This window comes from Labeo rohita, chromosome 10, assembly GCF_022985175.1.
Source record: "Labeo rohita strain BAU-BD-2019 chromosome 10, IGBB_LRoh.1.0, whole genome shotgun sequence".
Taxonomy (NCBI): Eukaryota; Metazoa; Chordata; class Actinopteri; order Cypriniformes; family Cyprinidae; genus Labeo; species Labeo rohita.
Genome location: NC_066878.1, coordinates 16,715,467 through 16,734,493, shown reverse-complemented (window position 1 = coordinate 16,734,493; position 19,027 = coordinate 16,715,467). Strand labels below are relative to the sequence as shown.

Genomic DNA, 19,027 nt, shown 5'->3' with positions numbered 1-19,027 from the left:
TGTTTTGACCAGCAGGCGTCGCCGTTGTGTCACGAACGATTGGAAGCAGTGAATCATTTTGCGAATTAAGCGATTCGTTTAATTGATTCGAAACTTTGAAAAGCTTCGTTTCTCCCATCACGTCTTGCTTTTGGGAAATGTGATTATTTGTAGACTTTTCTAAACAGAGAATTAACTGAATTTGAGCGCATCTCTCTGAGCTGCCGCTGAGCTAAGGTTACATACTGGACCGAAGTTGAAAGGTTCGTGCGGCGCGGTTTAAATCAACAATGTCTCATTTAACATTAGCCATTTCCCATATAAAGTTAAATGTGATAACCATTAATGCGACCAAACAAACTGTAGTCAGAAACCGTATGTCTAGAACCCTTCATCAGCTGTAAAATAATACTAAACCTGTAGTAATGGTAGACGGTGATTTCAGTAATGTAAGTAGTCCTGTATACATTCCACCATACATTATTAACTTTAGGTTACTGTAATACATCTCTAAACAGTTTTACAACTTTCTGCTAATGTTTATTTAATTTATTACTGCTAGCAACCTAACTGGGACAGCTAAGTTAACGTGACGTTATTCGTTTACAATGGAGCTCATTCTCTGCAGTAACGTTACAATACACTGACTAAAGGAAACTACATCTTCGTTAAAAAAAAACAAACATACAACAACAAAAGTTCAATTTTGAAGTGCATTTCACGTTCTTCGTATAAGTATAATGTTATAAGAGTTATTTAAACCCTATTACTTACCTCACACTGATGCAGCAGCAGCTTCTTCTGTGGTCAGACACTGTCGACCGTTAAAATTTGAACTGTCGCCGCGGGAACCAATTAAACCCAACGCTGGGTTATTATTAAAAACAACCCAACGATGTTTAAAAAAAATAACCCAACGTTTTAGAAAATAACCCAACACAGTGACCCAATATGTGTAACCCATCTATTGGGTTAAAAAAATAACCCATCTATTTTTACTGTGTAAGAACTTCATTCGGACAAAAAGGTGAATTTCTGGTACCACTTAGATTCAAATAGTTGTAACCTGGCCAAATATTGTCCTGTCCTAACAAACCATGCATCATTGGAAAGCTTTAGCTTTCTGATTATGTATAAATCTCAATTTTCAAAAAATTGACACTTATGACTGTCTTTGTGGTCCAGGGTCACATATATTTTTGCCATGATTGTATCACTTATTTTACTTTTTGTTTTGTAATTTGTGTTTCTGAACACTGTTGTCCAAATTCAGGATCCCTAAAAATAATGTAGGAAGACTAAATTGATTGAAATTAATTTCATTCCATAAAAGTAAAGAACAAAGTAAAGAATGTAAGATATTCTCAAAAGTCAGTGATTCAAAAAGTAAACATGAAGATGCCAGATGCTGATAGTTACATAACTTTACCAACAGGTGGCGCCAATACTACACTACAGTGAAAGGTGAATAGTATACTATTATATTACTCACTACTGCTACAGTATAGCATGTATACTGCAAACAGTATGCAAATGTATTAAAAAAAAAACATCTTTTTTTTTTTGCATCATACTCCTATAAATTACATTTTTACGTAAAACTGCATCACATATTTCCAACTCAACGTTGTTTTTGCATAGCTTATTAATTAATATTTCACTACACATTGAAAGATGTGAGTCCATTTCAGCTGCATATAGATTTACATTGGGCATGTATGTGTTCATTGTCAAGAGACTTTTATCTATTTAGACAATGTATTACTGGATATATTTATGTATACAGAGGGTAAAATAAGAATTGAACACGTCACTATTTTTTTCAGTAAATATATTTCTAAAGGTGCTGTTGACTTGAAATTTTCACCAGATGTCGGTAACAACCCAAGTAATCCGTACATATGATTAAAAAGTTCAGAAATTAAGTTATGAGTAATAAAATGGAATGACACAGGGCAAAAATTACTGAACACATGAAGAAAGGGAGGTGTAAAAAGGCACGGAAAGCCAAGACAGCAGCTAAAATCTATCATTAATTAGAAGGCATTCCTGGTTTAAAAAAAATAAAGCTCACACCTGAGCAATGTATGCGACTAGTTTCTCCATACAGGAGGCATCTTGAAGCTGTCATTACCAAAAACGTACTTTTGTACAAAGTATTAAATAATTTTCAGTAGTTCAATACTTTTTTCCTCATATCATGCCATTTTATTACACATAACTTAATTTCTGAAATTATTTGTTTTATTTGTATTTGTATGGATTGTTTGGGTTGTAATTGACATCTGGTGAAAATTTCATGTCAACAGCACCTTTAGAAATATTTTTACTGAGACAAATGGTGACGTGTTCAGTACTTATTTTACCCGCTGTATATTGTCTAGCTAATTCTACTTTCACAATATTATTTTTGTCCCCCATTGTCTGTATTATTATCCATTCAGACTAAACTCTCTTTCTTCTGCTACTTTCAATCAAACAACCTATAATCTCACCCTATTATAAGAAAACAGACACAAACAATGCCAGTCTACAAAACCAGTGATGTTCAGAAGAATTTCTGTGGAAATCTAATGTTTAGCCAAAAGTCTGAGCTCACTTTGAATTCTTCTTTTGTCACCACCAATGATAACATTGTGGTTTACTCCTACCCATAAACAGCTCCCATTCGATGGGATTTATAATGAGGGAATTCAAAAATGACCCAAAGGGAATGACAGAAATGTTTAGAAGAGCATATGGGAAGACGTTACTACTTGGTGTTCTGCGAAAGGAGAGAGGGACTCCTCCCCTTGTTCGCTCTCAATGAATTCTCTCCCAATCCAGCCTACACGTGCTGAGTGCCACGTAGGCCAGTGTTGATGTGCACAATACCAGTTAAGGCTTCGCTCCTCGCCTCTGAGTAATGGAAACCTGCTGTTTTTCAGGTGAAATCATCTGAAACAAGCTGTGCCGAGTTACTAGTTTATTTTGATACACTTCTCCAAGTTACAGATTTTTTTTTTGTCAGTTGCTTTAAGTTGCTTAAAAACGTTTTCTTGTATGCACTTTTGTGCAATGTAATGTTAGATATTAAAAAAATTAAATAAAAAAAAAAATATCCAGATAAAAGCTATATTGGGATTTTCCCCATACGTTATTTTCCAAACACAGAACGTTCCCTTAAAGTTAGTTTTTGATTCCCAGGAATCAAATATTAACTTTTTGGGAACTATAAAATAGTGTTCATAGAACATTTCGGGAAATACCAAAGGAAGTTCAGGAAAGCAATTCATGTTTTAATGTTGCTTGTGTAGGTTTTACAAGTGCAATCACATTTACCATTGCCCGGCAAAATTTCGCAAGCGAAATCCAGTCATTTCTATCCACCGTTTTCTTCAACGCGGAAGTAAGCTTATGGGTAAGACTTTCTGTTCATTAGCTGCTAACGAGAAGAATGACGTGCAATAAAAGGTAAAACTGTTTCCACTACAAACTAGTGTGCACATAATTAAGACAACACATTAAAATAATATGGTCAGACACAATAATGTGCAATTTCAAGCAGCAAAGCAAGTTTTGTATAACTAAAAATATCTGGACGAGGATGAAACCGGAAGCCTGACCCATAAATGTACAAATAGCCGCGCCCTTACGGAAAAAATGTGGATAGGAATCCGCACTATTACGAGTTTCGCTTTGGACACTCGAATTCGCGATGCTGACCAACAAAAAATGACTTCTGTGTGAGTGGTGCTTATAGTGTATTTCTATAATATTGATAACAGACAGTTGAATAAGTTTGCCTGAGAAATTTCGCTAATGTGACCGCACTAACGCGTTCCAGTTTTCCGCCTAAATGATGATTAATCGCAGCTTTGCCTCATTTCCTTGACCGCCACTTTAGTCTGTCTGTGTTTTCACCAGACGACTTTTACTGCATTACCTATGAACTGAAGAGAAAGTAAGCAACGTGGACAGAGGAACTAGGTTAATTACTTTCATATGTGGCTCTACTGCCTGAGGAAAGCAGCAGCAGCCGCTGCCAGAGTAGAGGGAAGCCCAGGCGCTGAACGTACCGGGTGATGTACAAAAAATCAACAGCGACCCAGTACAGCTGGTTCTGTTCATGTGGCTCTCAGACGACGAGGACAAAGTGTTTTCTATTTTTCCTTCTTGCAGCTGACATATCAGACAGCTGTACTGGAATGCGAGACTTTATTAAAACGTTTGAATCTGGCCTTGTGGAGTATGAATAGATTTTCGGAGCCTGTGCTTCATTTTCTGAATACCCCATCTGAGTCCTTGTGAAGAAAAACACTTTTATTTATATCTTTGAATGCGCCAGCATATCGTGGAGGAGGATAGGAATTGATGGTTTTATTTTAGAACGCGCTGCCAGTTAAAAGTGTTGTTGCAATGTACTTTACATTCATTTTATTCTTGTCATAGCCTACTACTTTTGAGCCAACTGCAACGTTTTCACATTGTTAAGAAAGTTCATCTGAGACTTGCATACCTCCAAGAAAGTTTGGGCAGACGTCCATTTTTGTGCAAAATTAGCCCCACTGGCACGTTTCAGCATTACGCAGGCGGTTCAGGGAGGTCATGTAATGTTCATATGGCCCATTTTGAGTCTGAAGTCTGTGTGGGTGTTACATATTTTCTCGGGACCAGCATAACAATAAATCAAACATTCAACTGATACAGTTCTTAACATTTAACACTGATTTACGGGTTCTTTGATGACACAACTGGAGAACATAGCATGGACTTAACGCATAACACGCTGCAGACTATAAGACAGATTCCTGGATGCTGATTGGTCGATGCAGCATTCCAGCTGTGACATGAATCACCTGTTCAGCTAGTATATAACTGACAGATGCTCTGTTTTTTTTTTTAGTGGAAATCAGTTCGTTCAAGATAAAATAAAGTTATATTCTTTCCATTAATGTTAGTACATTTTAGAATAAAATTTACATTTTAGTATTTTTGATATTTTGATTATTTAATTTTATAAAAGCATTAAGGCATTCAAAACATGTCCTACTTTATTTCTTAAACGAATAGTTCATGAAAATTTGTTAATGTACTCACTATCAGATGAGTTTGTTTCTTCATCAGAAGAGATTTGGAGAAATTTAGCATAAGATCTAGCATAAATTTAGCATTGCTCACCAACATCTGGTCCTCTGCAGTGAATAGGTGCTGTCAGAATGAGAGTCCAAACAGCTGATAAAAACATCACCATTATTCACAACTAATCCACATGACTCTAGTCCATCAGTTAACATCTTGTGAAGTAAAAGCTTCATGTTTGTAAGAAACAAATCATTTATTAAGATGTTTTTTAACAATTCTGTTCCATAATCCATAATAACGCTTCCTCCAGTGAAGAAGTTTATCCCCTGTTGTCCTCTCACATCCAGCCACATTTGTTTATCTGTGCATATTTCTCTCCTGATTCAGACTAACAACTTTTTCACGGAAACAAAGCAATATTATGGATTGAGGACTCAAATGTAATCAGGAATCAATGGTTTGGACTTAAAAATGTCATAATGATGGATTTGTTTATTACTAACATGGATTACACACATTACTTGTGGATTATTGTGATGTTTTTATCAGCTGTTTGGACTTTCAATCTGACGGCACCCATTCACTGCAAAGGATCCATTAGTGAGCAAGTGATGTAATGCTACATTTCTCCAAATCTGATGAGGAAACAAACTCATCTACATCTTGGATGGCTTGAAGGTGAGTAAATTGTCAGCGTAATTTTTTAGTTTGAACTATTCTAGTAAAAGACCTTTTTTTTCTATTTGCATTATTTTAAGTTTGAAAGTCGGGCAAGTTGTTCTGAATAAATTTACCCAAATGAGGTTACAAAATATCTCAGTTGCTGCAGTTAGCAAATCTTTAGTATGTGTGTAAGAATACCATACTATTGTTAAGTTAAAATGTGCCCTCTAGTGTCCGCAACAGAGTTTGCATGATGGAAGTTCATTGCACTCGTGGATGATAAATATGGAATATCTCATCTCAAAGAGATTCATTCTAAATTGACTAAGATAATACATAGTCTATGGGCTGAGAGTGAATGCCACAATGAAATATCATCTATGTAATTTATGACACACGTTCAGTGAAGCCTTGAATTTAAAGGATATTTTCTGTTGGTTCACTGAAAAGAGAGGGAAAAAGACTTTGGAAACCTCTCTATCTACTCATGCAATGTTGGTCCTTTGCGGTTTGTCACTGGGCATGAGTGGTTTAAGAGGCTAGACGCAGAATTTGGAGACCATTGATTAAGTTTTTCTAACTATCAATTATGCTAGCCATAGGATGCATTGCTCATGGGAAAGTATAAGGCAGTAGTTGGGTCAAATGAGAGTATGTACCCTAACAGTTAAGGGAAAGAGTGGAAGAAGGCATCTACGTTAAGGTCTGGGTGGCCCAGGTGAGTTTATGATTGAATGTTATAAACAGTGCATGATGTGATGAACGTAGAACAGTTTCCAACTCTTACTGTAACTAAGCACGTGATGTTTAATGTAGCACCTCATAAAGCTGTAAAGCCCCCACACATAACTTTGTTTTCAGAAAAGAGCTGTAAAGTAATAAAGGATTTAGCAAAAGTTATAGGAGGAACATAAAAACGGATGTTGTTTCATGAGCAACAGCTTCCTGAACAGACAATGTAGTGTAAATCTGTTTTGCTTACTTTGCAGTCCTCATTCTATGAGAACATTGATATGGAGACATTTTGCCAAGAGTTTTTTTTTTTTTTTTTAAGTTCATCCAAAAGTCAGACTGGGAGGGATTTGTCACGACACAACATGTTGAGAAATGCAGATGCAAAAATCATTTCTACACTCTAAAAAATGCTGGGTTATTTTTTTAACCCAAATGCTGGGTTCAGCCCATTCGGTCATTTTATTGGGTTATTTTTAATACGTTTACCCAGGTGCTGGGTTATTTGTTTTAACCCAAATGCTGGGTTCAGCCCATTCGGTCATTTTATTGGGTTATTTTTAATACGTTTACCCAGGTGCTGGGTTATTTTTTTAACCCAAATGCTGGGTTCAGCCCATTCGGTCATTTTATTGGGTTATTTTTAATACGTTTACCCAGGTGCTGGGTTATTTTTTTAACCCAAATGCTGGGTTCAGCCCATTCGGTCATTTTATTGGGTTATTTTTAATACGTTTACCCAGGTGCTGGGTTATTTGTTTTAACCCAAATGCTGGGTTCAACTTGTTGAGTCATTTTATTGGGTTATTTTTAAGATTTTTTACCCAGGTGCTGGGTAGTTTTTCTGTAACCAAGTTACTGGGTCATTTTTAATGCTGGGTTATTTTTTCCACCCAGCCATTGGGTTGAGCCTGTCTCTGACGAAACAACCCAGCTGCTGAGTTACAGTCAGTCAGAGTGTGGGATTTTTGAGTTCTCCACAGGAGAAAGTGGTTCTCAGCGCTGCTGATTTGTACTTCTTCAGTGTAATAAAGTTTTGTAAACATTTTATTTCATTTATGAAGTCTTTATTGTGCTGTAAATTGTGTTGTTTTACACAATGCAACATAAAGACAAGATGTCAGTCAGCTGCGGTTGTTTCGCAGGATGGAAACGCCTTTTGCCTTACATAAAATAAATGGATTTTATTCATTATTGTACTGAGTTCAATCTTAAAATATGTTCTCTAATGTCAGTACTGTTTGGCAGTTTTTGGAGTTAGTCATGGCATCTTTCAGCTACGAGTAAAATGCGAGGCCGCGGTCTGAAGTTCGCAGTTAATCAGGCGAACAGCAGCCCTTCAATGGCTCAGATTTCGGCGATACACCGACATGAGAATTAGCGCTATTTCGGTAAAAAGTGATTACAGAGAACGGTTGAATACACTAAAATTTAAAATTCTACTTTTAAATGTTACATTTTTTATGTCTAAAATGCGTGTTAAATGAGTTTAAATGTATGTATTGTAAACGATGCTGTATTCACCCAAATAAATTAAATTTGTCTTCAATTGATCAAAATAACCCAGTATGTGTTCTGTCCAATAGGCCTATTTACCCAGCGCTGGGATGTCAAATAACCCAAGTTGGGTTGTTTTAACCCAGCATTTTTTAGAGTGTAACTTTATCCAAACATCTTTCGTGAATAATATTTTAAAGTGGTCATCGGATGCTAAGTTCAGTTTTACATGTTGTTTGAACATTTACTCCCGACATCTGAGCCACTGAAGATGCAGTTAATTATGTTTGTTTGTGAATGGAATGCGCCTCCCGATCTACATATATCCGTCTATTTTCGTGCAAATCATTCATGATCCAGCTTCACTTAGAGCAGAAGTAAGTATAAGGGTTTTTTTTAGGAATCTTTGCGATCGCCTTTCCTAATAAAGTGCTAGTTAGCAAGTTTAGTGGCTAAATGCAGCTAAAGTAAACAAGCTCGTCACTCCACAGAGAGAAGAGAGGGGCGGGGCGAGCAGAGCTCATTTGCATTTAAAGCAGCCTCGCCAGAATGAGATAATTTTTGCAGAGCTGATTTTGGCAAGGTAAAAAGGGTGTTGTTTTAAACAACCATTGAGAATTTTTGACCAAAGTATATTATAGACTTTTCATTAAGACCTTAAAGAATCATATCAACTTGTGGAAAATGGGCATCCGATGATCCCTTTAAAGAAAACATTATTAACTGAAACAGTTTTATATCTGTATTTATTAATTCATTAGAAGAGAAAATGCATAAAAAATTAAACTTATTGTTTTTTATTTATAAATATGTTGAAAAATAATTATCAAGATTCGCGCAATCAAGAGTACGTCTTATTTGGTTACACTTGAATTTTTTTTTTTTTTTTTTACACTAGGTATCTCCTGTTTTATCTTTTTGTACATTTTTTTTTTTTTAATATTTTGATGTCTGTGGGAATGCACAGCACTGAGGAAAATGTCAGCAAATATTTTTGCACTGATGTAAAGTAGGTCACGGGGACAGTAGTTTTAGGTTATTTTCACAAATTCTTCGCATATTTGTGTCTTCTTTTGAACATGTTAAACCTCACGTTTTACCGTTTCATAAGAAAGGGGCTTTTCCGTTACCGGAGCTTGTATAACAAAAAACTTTAAAAAATCAGCTCCTCCTCCCGCTTACACTTGCGCATCACATCAGTTAGTCCAAGTGCAGAGCAATAGGAGGTCGCACTGAGATCTCACCTTTCCGTTATGTAAGTCTCACTTGATTTAATTTAATTAATTTATTATTTTTTATTTTCAAACAAGCTTTATGAAAGAGCACAACTTAGTCCAGTTTTTTGTTTCCCCAATTCAGTTACTGGAACTTCGGCAAGCAGAAGAACTGGACAAGTCAATTTAACATAAAAATGCGTGCGAATTTAATTGACACCTTAATTTACGCATTTGCACATGTGTGTTTATTAAGTTGCATTGTACAAACTGGTTTTTCTCAGCGTCAGGGCAACAGTGGAGCGGCAGCTCTCAGACAAACCATACAATGGCAGCACAACGGCAAACTCTTCAGTATATTAAGTCAAGGCTCGGAATATCAACCACCGTTAAAACGAGACGGAAACAAAGAGCAGACGGCTCAAGCCAGGCCGATAGCCATTGTCCGCAATGATGATGCGGCTACGAGAACCGACGGCTCAGCTTCTTCTACTTCTTCTTCTTTACGACCCTCCCAGAGCCGGTCCTCGCGCTTGCCGTCAGGTAGCGGTACGCGCGGTACTGTCCCACGCTGGTTATCAGGTGGCGATGGAGCGCGCCCCAGAGGATCACACGGGCGCAGGAATCACACGGAGCAGACGCAAACATCGGTCAACGGCACCGACAAACTCGCACAGGAAGATGAAGTGATGGCTGGAGATGATCCTTACAATCCATACAAGTCTACTGACCAGGACAATCCGTATTATAACTATTATGACACGTACGAGAGACCCCGTCCTGCACAACGCCCGGGATATGGTACTAGATACTTCCAATATGGTAAGGACCAAATCCATCTATTTATCTGACTGACTGACTTTCTGTACTTTTTGCATCAGGCTTATTCAAACGTTAATTTTTTGTGGATTTGGCAACTTTTCAAAAAAATAAAAAATAAATAAAATAAATAAATAAAAATAAATACTCCGTGCACATCTTTGCATAATTACTGTGGGCAAAAACTGATTTGCAGTGTTGCGTTTGAAATCGATCGTTCGAATGTTTAATTTTGGTCAATTATATCCAGTCCCAAAATGCATAATCTGTCCACCATGTGTTGGTTCAATGAAAACCACACCAGTCAAGTTATATGTGTAATAAAAATCCAATTATTGAGAAAAATCGCCTTTGAAGTTGTCAAAATGAAGTTCTTAGCAATGCACATTACAAATCAAAAAGTAAGTTTTATTATATTTATGGTAGGAAATTTACAAAATATCTTCATGGGACATGATCTTTACTTAATATCCTAATGATTTCTGGCATAAAAGGAAAAATTGATAATACGATGTATTTGTTGGTTATTGCTACAAATTACCTGTGCTTACGTCTGATTTTGTGGTCCAGGGTCACAAAAATTATGAAGGAAAAATTCTTGGCACCTATTGAAATGCATGATGCCATTGGATCCTCCTCTCTTCTATTTTAATGGCAAGATTACATGTGTTTAATTTAATTGAAACTCTTAGTTTAAAATAATGGCATCCTTGCAGAAAAAAAAATAAGGCTAAAGTGGTTTGTTAGTCAGGGTGGTCCAATTTGATGTTTTAGACACTTGGTTTGAGCTGTTTTAAATAATCTTTTATTTAGCATTTTAATTCTGTGCATTTTCTTGTATCTTTTAATAAAACATTTCAGTGTTCCATAGGTTTGCCTGATCTTGTTGGAGACCCGTACTACATCCAAGCATCCGCCTACGTGCAGAGAGTTCCAATGTACAATCTCAGATGTGCCGCTGAGGAAAACTGCTTGGCGAGGTATTATTATTGATGTAAACCAGAAGAACATAATCAAGATTTTTGGTGCAGCGCTGCAAGCAGAGAAAGAGAGCTAGCTCGCTCGCATTCCTCCAAGTGTAACAGATGAGTCATGAGAACTTATTTAAAACCCATGTGGTAGGAACATCCTATAACTCAAACCAGCCCTGTGAGAGGGGAAAGAATTAAACGAAAGTCCTGCCACGTTAGGAAGCGAGAAACCCTACAAACACATTTCACATAAAGCTGTTTACATGGGAAAAATTAATCACATGCATGACTGCGAAACACATTACTGGGGCGCACAAAACTTTCTTTGGAAACGTGCATCTGTAGTTGTTCCATGTGCAGTTAAAATGTGGCCACGGGGCCAAGATACACATTCTGAAAGCTGCTGGGACAATATGAGACACTTAAGGAATGTCTGATATTTTGTAACCCTTGGGTTGTTTTTGTCGAGTAGCACTGCATACAGGTCCAGCGTGAGAGACTACGACACGCGTATGCTGCTGAGGTTCCCTCAGCGAGTCAAGAACCAAGGCACCTCCGACTTTCTTCCCAGCAGGCCACGCTACACCTGGGAATGGCACAGCTGTCATCAGTAAGTTTGAATCTGCAGCATTTTCTGCATGTTTAGTAATGCATCACAGACCACTACTCTAAAGGGAGCAGATATATGATGCAATGAAATGAATTCCTTAAGCAAAAGCAAGATTGTGAAGCTTTATCATGGTTTGAGTGTTGTATCTGACTGATATCTAAATCTATTGCTGGTGGTGCTGTTTTTGCAAGAGAAAAGGCCTGTGTTCTTGTCTAAATGAAAACACTTAGCAGAGGCCCACTATTGCTGCATATACTTTAGTTGACTCAGTAATGGCTCACTGCATAGTTTCGTTCTGAAGTAAGCCGTGTCTCACCACCAACTACGGCGTACATTTGGATGAGCTCCAGTGTATACAATGACTTTAGGTCTTATGCATAAATGAGGCGTACGGTCTGTGTGCTGACCTGCATTTATTTGACATGTCAGAATATGAATGTTTTCTGGTTGTTATTTATTTTTTATACTGCATTAATTCCACTAAGATAATATGACATGATTTTTTTATGCTGCAGTTTTTCCACGTGGTTTATAGGAATATTTTACCCAGAAATTACTTTTTTGAATCATTTACTCATGCCAAACCTGCATGACTATCTTTAGAGCATAAAAGGAGAAAGAGTTTTTTCCATATAATTACAATGAATAGAGACTGGAGCTTTTAAGCTTCAAGAATGATGCAGAACATCATAAAATGAGTCAGAGTGATATTATTAGTCTCTTGAGTGTAGCACAGTCCAATACATGAATGAACTGTTCTTTTGAGCTCTTGATGACTCAATGAATCATTGATTCAGATCACAAAAACGGTCTGAATAAACCATTTCACAGAAACAATCTAAAAGGTTTGTTCATAAATGTGACCCTGGACCACAAAACCAGTCATAAGGGTCAACTGAGATTTATACATCAACTGAAAGCTAAATAAATGAGCTTTTCACTGATGCATGGTTTGTCCGAGATACAACTATTTGAGGGTGCAAAAAAAATCTAAATATTGAGAAAATCACCTTTAAAGTTGTCCAAATTAAGTTCTAAGCAATGCATATTCCTAATTAAAAATTAAGTTTTGATAGATTTACAGTAGGAAATTTACAAAATACCTTCATGGAACATGATCTTTACTTAATATCATTATGATTCTTGGCATAAAAGAAAAATTAGTAATTTTGACCCATACAATGTATTGTTGGCTATTGTTACAAATATACCCATGCTACTTATGATTAGTTTTGTGGTCTAGGGTAACAAATATGAATTATATCTTAACGAATTAGACTGCTCTGATTCAGCTCAGCTCAGGCAGTGGTGATTCTCAAATTAACAGCTTGCTAGTAGGGGAATATTAAATTTCAGTCTGTTTCTTAGCTATTGTATTTCTTCAGAAGACGATGTAGAGTGCACAAATCATTTTTATGATGCTTTCATGGTGCATTTTTGAAGCTTGAACGTCCCCATTTATTGTAATTGCATGAAAAACCATCTTAAGATGTTCTCCTTTTGTGGTTAGAACATGAAAAATAAAGAGAAAATTTACATTTTTGGTGGACTGCCCCTTTAACAATTTCACTGGCTCCACTGAGACTATTTGAGGTGAAATAGCAGAGGTCTGAGTGGTGTAAATTCCTGCTCACACATTGGCCGTGGAGTTCTTTTGGAAAGGCTCCGCATGACATTCTTTTCTTCCTGAAGATCTGATATATGTCCCAGAGTTTAGGAAATTCATTAATTGGATTAAAGCGTTGAAAACTAATGGCAGGCATTCAAAATCCTATTAACTAACCCACCTAGCAATGCGATTCCCAAAAGGCAGGCAAAATCTAAAATGCCCCCAGTTTGGAAGTGATAGATGATGATAACCTGATTTACTTCGCTATTTCTAGGCACTACCACAGCATGGATGAGTTCAGTCATTATGACCTGCTGGACGCCAGTTCTCAGATAAGAGTAGCGGAGGGACATAAGGCCAGTTTCTGTCTGGAGGACACGTCCTGTGACTACGGCTACTATCGACGATACGCCTGCACCTCCCACACTCAGGTCACTCTCATTTATTATTAATGTATATATTTCAATGACTCCATTCCAAAAATACATAACTGAAAGGAAACCTGTGACTGGTTTGAAACTACTGCACATTATAAAAAATAATGCTTCTCATTAAAAACACACAGAGGAACTCAATTTACAATGGATTTCAAAAGACTCTGAGGTTAGCATGTTGCTAAGCTAACAACAATACTTCAATAAACTTAAGAAATACATTAAATGTCTGTGCCAATAGCACCTTTGCGGTTCGAGTCTTTCCCAAACCTGTCCACCCTCTCTTTCTCCCAGTTCGCTTCCTGTCTGAAATACTGTCCTATCCTAATAAAAGGCAAAAATGCCAAAAATAAATCTTAAAGAAAGAAAGAAAAAAATTAATTAAACTACATAACTGAAATGAAACCACATATGTGATCAATTTGGAACTTTTTGTTTTTAATGAAAAACTTACAAAAGAATCAATTCACAATGAATTGCTGCAAAAAAAAAACAAAAAAAAACAAAACAGCAAAAACCAGCCTACACTGGTTGGCTGGTCTTATTAGCTGGTTTAAGTACCTGCTTTTAGCTGGTCTCCCAGCCTGACCAGCTACAAAAGTGGTCAAAACCCCTTCAAAACCAGCCTCTTGACCAGCTATGACCAGGATGGATGACCAGCTAAAACCAGCCTATGCTGGTTGACTGGTTTTAACTGGTCATCCATCCTGGTCATAGCTGTTTTTTTGAGACTTTGAGGTTAGCATGTTGCTAAGATAACAACACTACTTAAATAAACAAAGAAATACATTTAACTACATTGCTGCTGAAAAAAATCAGCCTAGCTGGTTGGCTGGTTTTAGCTGGTCATTTAGCCTGGTCTTAGCTTGTCAGGCTGGGAGACCAACTAGAACAAACAGCTAAAACCAGCCTAGCCAGGCTGGGAGACCAGCTAAAACCAGCTATTCCCATCTTAAAAGAGCTAAGACCAGCCAACCAGCTTAGTCTGGTTTTAGCTGTTTTTGTTTTTTCACCAGGGAATGCAGGAGAAATATAAATTATATCTACATAATTGCATTCAGTATTGAAAAATATCACATACAATGTTTTGATCTTAAGACAAATGAGATATTTTATCCTATATTTGTATTTTTAACATTCTTTAATTTTGTAACGTGGGGACAAATTTCTTCTTCTTTAATTCTTTAATTTTAACATAATGTTAATTTGAGCAGTCAACCAGCTTAGGCCATTTTTAACTGTTTTTTTTTGTTTTTTTTGTTTTTTTTTTCGGCAGGGATAACTGAAATGAAACCTGATGTGACAGATTTGTAACTTTGTACATTATAAAAACTGTAAATCTTATGAAAAACTCACAGAAGACTCGATTCACAGTGGATTTCTAAGACCTTGAGATTAGCAAAGTCTTAGAAATCCACTGTGAATCGATGTTGCTAAGATAACAACACTTCAATAAACATAAGAAATAAACTACATAACTGAAATGAAACTTTATATGTGACAGACTTGGATCTTTGTACATTATAAAAACAGTGATTTTATTAAAAAAAAAAAAAAAACTCAGAACACTCAATTCACAATGATTTTGAAGTTAGCATGTTGCTAAGCTGACAACACTATTCAAGTAAACGTAATATATAAATAAAAAAAAATACATATACATTTTATGTGATATTTTTCAATACTGATTGCCATTATGTAGCATGTTGCTAAGCTAACAACACTACTCAAACAAACATAAGAAATATGTAAAAAAAAAAAAAAATACATATATTGGATAAAATATCTAATTTTTGTTGATATCTCTTCTGCAATATTTTTCAATACTAAATGCTATTATGTAGATACAATTTATATTTCTCCTGCATTCCCTGGTAAAAAAAAAAACAGCTTAAACCAGCCTATGATGGTTGGCTGGTCTTAGCTGGTTTAAGCTGGAAGTAGCTGGTTTTAGCTGGTCTCCTAGCCTGACTAAGCTGGTCAAGCTAGTTTTAGCTGGTTGTTCCAGCTGGTCTCCCAGCCTGACCAGCTAGGGAGGTGGCCAAAACCCCTCTAAAATCAGTCTTCTGACCAGCTAAAACCAGCCAGCCAGCTTGGGCTGGTTTTAGTTTTTTTTTTTTTCAGCAGGGTTGTCCACCCTCTTGGATGGATTCACAATGCATTCGGGGATGTTTGTCAAGAACAAATGCCAAAATGCGTCGTGAACACATCTAATAATGTTAAAAATGCTGCCTATGTAGGCAGCTCACTAAGTTTTTAGGCACAGCCTTTTGTTAAAAGCAGTCCTTACTGTCAATATTATGAAGATACTGCAAGAATAAAGTGACCTTAATAAAATATGTTTGACACTGGCAGACAGTAGCATGGTCGAGTGATGGTATAATATGGTAATACCATGGTACTTTGAGAAGATGCTGTATAATGCTTATTGCTTGGTTTTTACATTGTGCTTCCATACCCAATTTACATGTTCGTGTTCTGAATGTATACTGTTTTTGTATTTCCAGGGCCTGAGTCCCGGGTGCTATGACACTTACAATGCCGACATCGACTGCCAGTGGATAGATATTACTGATGTGAAACCTGGAAACTACATCCTCAAGGTTTATAACCGCTAATCAAATCAAAGACTTATTGCATTTAAGAAATATCCAATATCATGTTCCTCACACCCAGCCTGTTTTCCCTTTCTGGTTTAGGTTAGTATAAATCCCAGTTACCAAGTGCCAGAGTCAGACTACACTAACAATATTGTGCGGTGTGAAGTACGTTACACCGGAAACTACGTTTATGTTTCAGGATGTCAAATTTCACAGTGAGTACACTTCATTTATTATTTATACCGTATGTTTCAACTGACTATTTAAACCAAAAACATTAATATGCTACATTTATTTCAGGTATTAAGAATCTACTAATGGATCCTAAGGAATAGAGAAAGACCATAAGAAATTAATGATAAATGGTAAAAAACCTGCGATAAAGCGAACAGATGATTGGACGTCAATCATGGGCCACTTTCCTGTTTGTGAGAGCCAATAATCAGCGGGGCATTTTAGTGTTGACTATGTCACAGAATATAAAAACCTGAGGCATAAGTCCAGTTTTAAAGTGAATTGCATTATCATTTTTTGTCGTTTCTTTGCTATGAAAACAAAGAGTCCACGGTCATATTGTGCTGGATTCCTCCTATAGAAATTTGGAAGAAATGGTGGTTATACCGCCAGAAACCACCACAGTTTGCAGAGATACCACACATTCCCCAAATCATTCTGCATCAATCTCTCAGACTGGTAAATTGCAAACGTTAAACCTTCAGATATTGATCCACGCTAGGGTTTTTACCTGAAACATGCTTTAGTGTGCTAGAGCGATGCTTTAGTTGTGTATTCTAAGTAGATATTTATATACAGATGCTCATATTACTGCAACACGTTTTATGTATATGAAATGAGAATTACTTGAATAAATAACTTCACACTCAGCTTCATGAAATGACTTTGTCTTGTATTCTGACTTGCCACTCAAACATTATGGTAATAGAGGGTTTGCACTTACATCACGGTTTGGTCAGTTACCCAGATGCGCGGCCATGTTGGCGAAACTCGGATGGAAACAACAGCATGGATCGCACAGTTAATGTACTACTGAATATGTTGTTCTGCTAAACCATGGAAAAAACATGTGGAAGCTGCTAAATCATATTTAGAAGGACTTAGTAAGCAATATTTCACCTACCTGACCGGAAATGATAAGAACAAACATGAATGCTCTCAAGATTCTTGCTCTGGAAATCCTGGTTCAGTTTGGCCAACCACAAACGCCTTTTGTTCCTCAGACAGTTTTTTCGCATGCTTCCCTGATTTGCTATAACTTTTAACTGTCTATAGTACTTCAAATATATTCCCTGTCCAGATGATTACTCCAGCCCAAAACATGAAAATTCCTGACCATTTTTCAGCAGTAATAATTAGCAAAATTTGTAAATGCGATCGGTTCAGTGGCACTGTTTTCATTAGTTCCCGCCAATATGGCTGATTGATGACGTGTCGTGAAAACACTATTAGCACCATAAATCATGCTTAAATTTCAGAAAATGTTTGTTCAAAAATTTCTCAACAGCAATATTTGAAGGGGAAATAATCAGCCAAAATTTTACTTGTAATGATAGATATTGTACAGCATGTGTACATAGCATGGAGACCATGTTTAAATATGAGTTTGGTTCATAGGTTCACCACGCGGTCATATTATAATTACTGGATTATTTTCCCTGGTGAAAAAACAGCATATGCTGGTAGCTATGTTTTGATGCTGGGATGCTGGTTAGGTATGTTTTGGTGGTGGTTTAAGGTGGTCCTTTGCTGGTCCATGCTGGTCCTTAGCTGGTTTATGCTGGTCCTTTGCTGGTTTAAGCTGGTCTATGCTGGTCCTTAGCTGGTTTATGCTTGTCCTTGACCAGCAACATGACCAGCATAAACCAGCTAAGGACCAGCAAAGGACCATCTTAAACCAGCACCAAAACATACCTAACCAGCATCCCAGCATCAAAACATAGCTACCAGCATATGCTGTTTTTTTTCACCAGGGTTGCGTCCTCCACATAGTATTTTAGGTTTTGTCTGGACCAAGGACGTCTCTTATTTAGATATTCAACCACAGCAATCCCCACAGCAAACTGCCACTTAACATCACATTGAGTAAAACTCAACACATCGGTAGGTCTACAATATTAGCCTAATATCAGTTCACACACAGGCTTATCGCCGTGTTAGTTGTAGTGGGTGACAAGCTAAGGTATTAAACAAGCTAAGCTTGGTAACCTTATAATCACTCATAGAAAAATACATCAGATATCATCATTTTTTGTCATGATTAATCTATTAATGATCCAGCATTATCTGTATTAAAGACAAAGAATCACTTCACCCAATGTTTAAAGTGAATAAAATAGCCTTGACAGCCTAAGTTACTTACACACATAACTACTGAAGAACTTTGCTCTCTCCCACCGCACCAGACTCCTGTGTGTATCAGTAAAGGGGGAAAGCAGGGAGTGGACCAAACCACTGTGAGGCAACGGAGGGGAGACTCAAAACATTTCTGAACTTAAAACGCATTTCTGCGTTTATATTGTTTTACTTCTTACACAATTATTTTAAGTATATTTATTTTATTATTATTTATAATATACAGAGTCGCTCGTAATGGTATTTTTAGGGGGAACAACCCTCAGATAGGGGGGTGTTGTGTTTCTTTATGTTGTTTTTGTTGGCTGTCGAATGTATGAAAATGATTATGTCAGAATTCGCCATTCAGTAATAAAACTAATAAATCATGAATCCACCAAAAGGATGTCCAGGTGGAGCAGAGAGAAAAAAAACTGTCCTGTTCAGGACTTCAAGTGCAAGTCAGTCACATCTGTAAATAGACTA

At 36.8% G+C, this 19,027-nt stretch overlaps 1 protein-coding gene across 2 annotated transcripts; it reads left to right on the top strand.

Moving 5' to 3' along the window:
* The first annotated feature begins 9,100 nt into the window (after positions 1-9,100).
* On the top strand, positions 9,101-17,081 carry loxa (lysyl oxidase a). 2 transcript variants are annotated; one of them, XM_051121870.1, is made up of 8 exons: positions 9,101-9,190; positions 9,295-9,971; positions 10,840-10,948; positions 11,412-11,549; positions 13,433-13,589; positions 16,100-16,195; positions 16,292-16,407; positions 16,493-17,081. In XM_051121870.1, exons 2-8 carry the CDS (start codon positions 9,347-9,349, stop codon positions 16,497-16,499), a joined length of 1,248 nt encoding a protein of 415 aa, XP_050977827.1. In that variant the 5' UTR covers positions 9,101-9,190; positions 9,295-9,346; the 3' UTR covers positions 16,500-17,081. The 2 variants fall into 2 exon arrangements, with proteins under 2 accessions (XP_050977827.1, XP_050977828.1); XM_051121871.1 differs by having other exon boundaries at positions 9,123-9,971.
* Positions 17,082-19,027: the final 1,946 nt, after the last annotated feature.

What these genes read in the sequence shown, in the direction of transcription:
- loxa (XM_051121870.1), top strand. Translation starts at nt 9,347, where the DNA reads ATGCGTGCGAATTTAATTGACACCTTAATTTACGCATTTGCACATGTG. An exon ending in TACTAGATACTTCCAATATG is followed by an intron (nt 9,972 to 10,839) that starts GTAAGGACCAAA and finishes AGTGTTCCATAG; the next exon opens with GTTTGCCTGATCTTGTTGGA. An exon ending in GAGGAAAACTGCTTGGCGAG is followed by an intron (nt 10,949 to 11,411) that starts GTATTATTATTG and finishes TTTGTCGAGTAG; the next exon opens with CACTGCATACAGGTCCAGCG.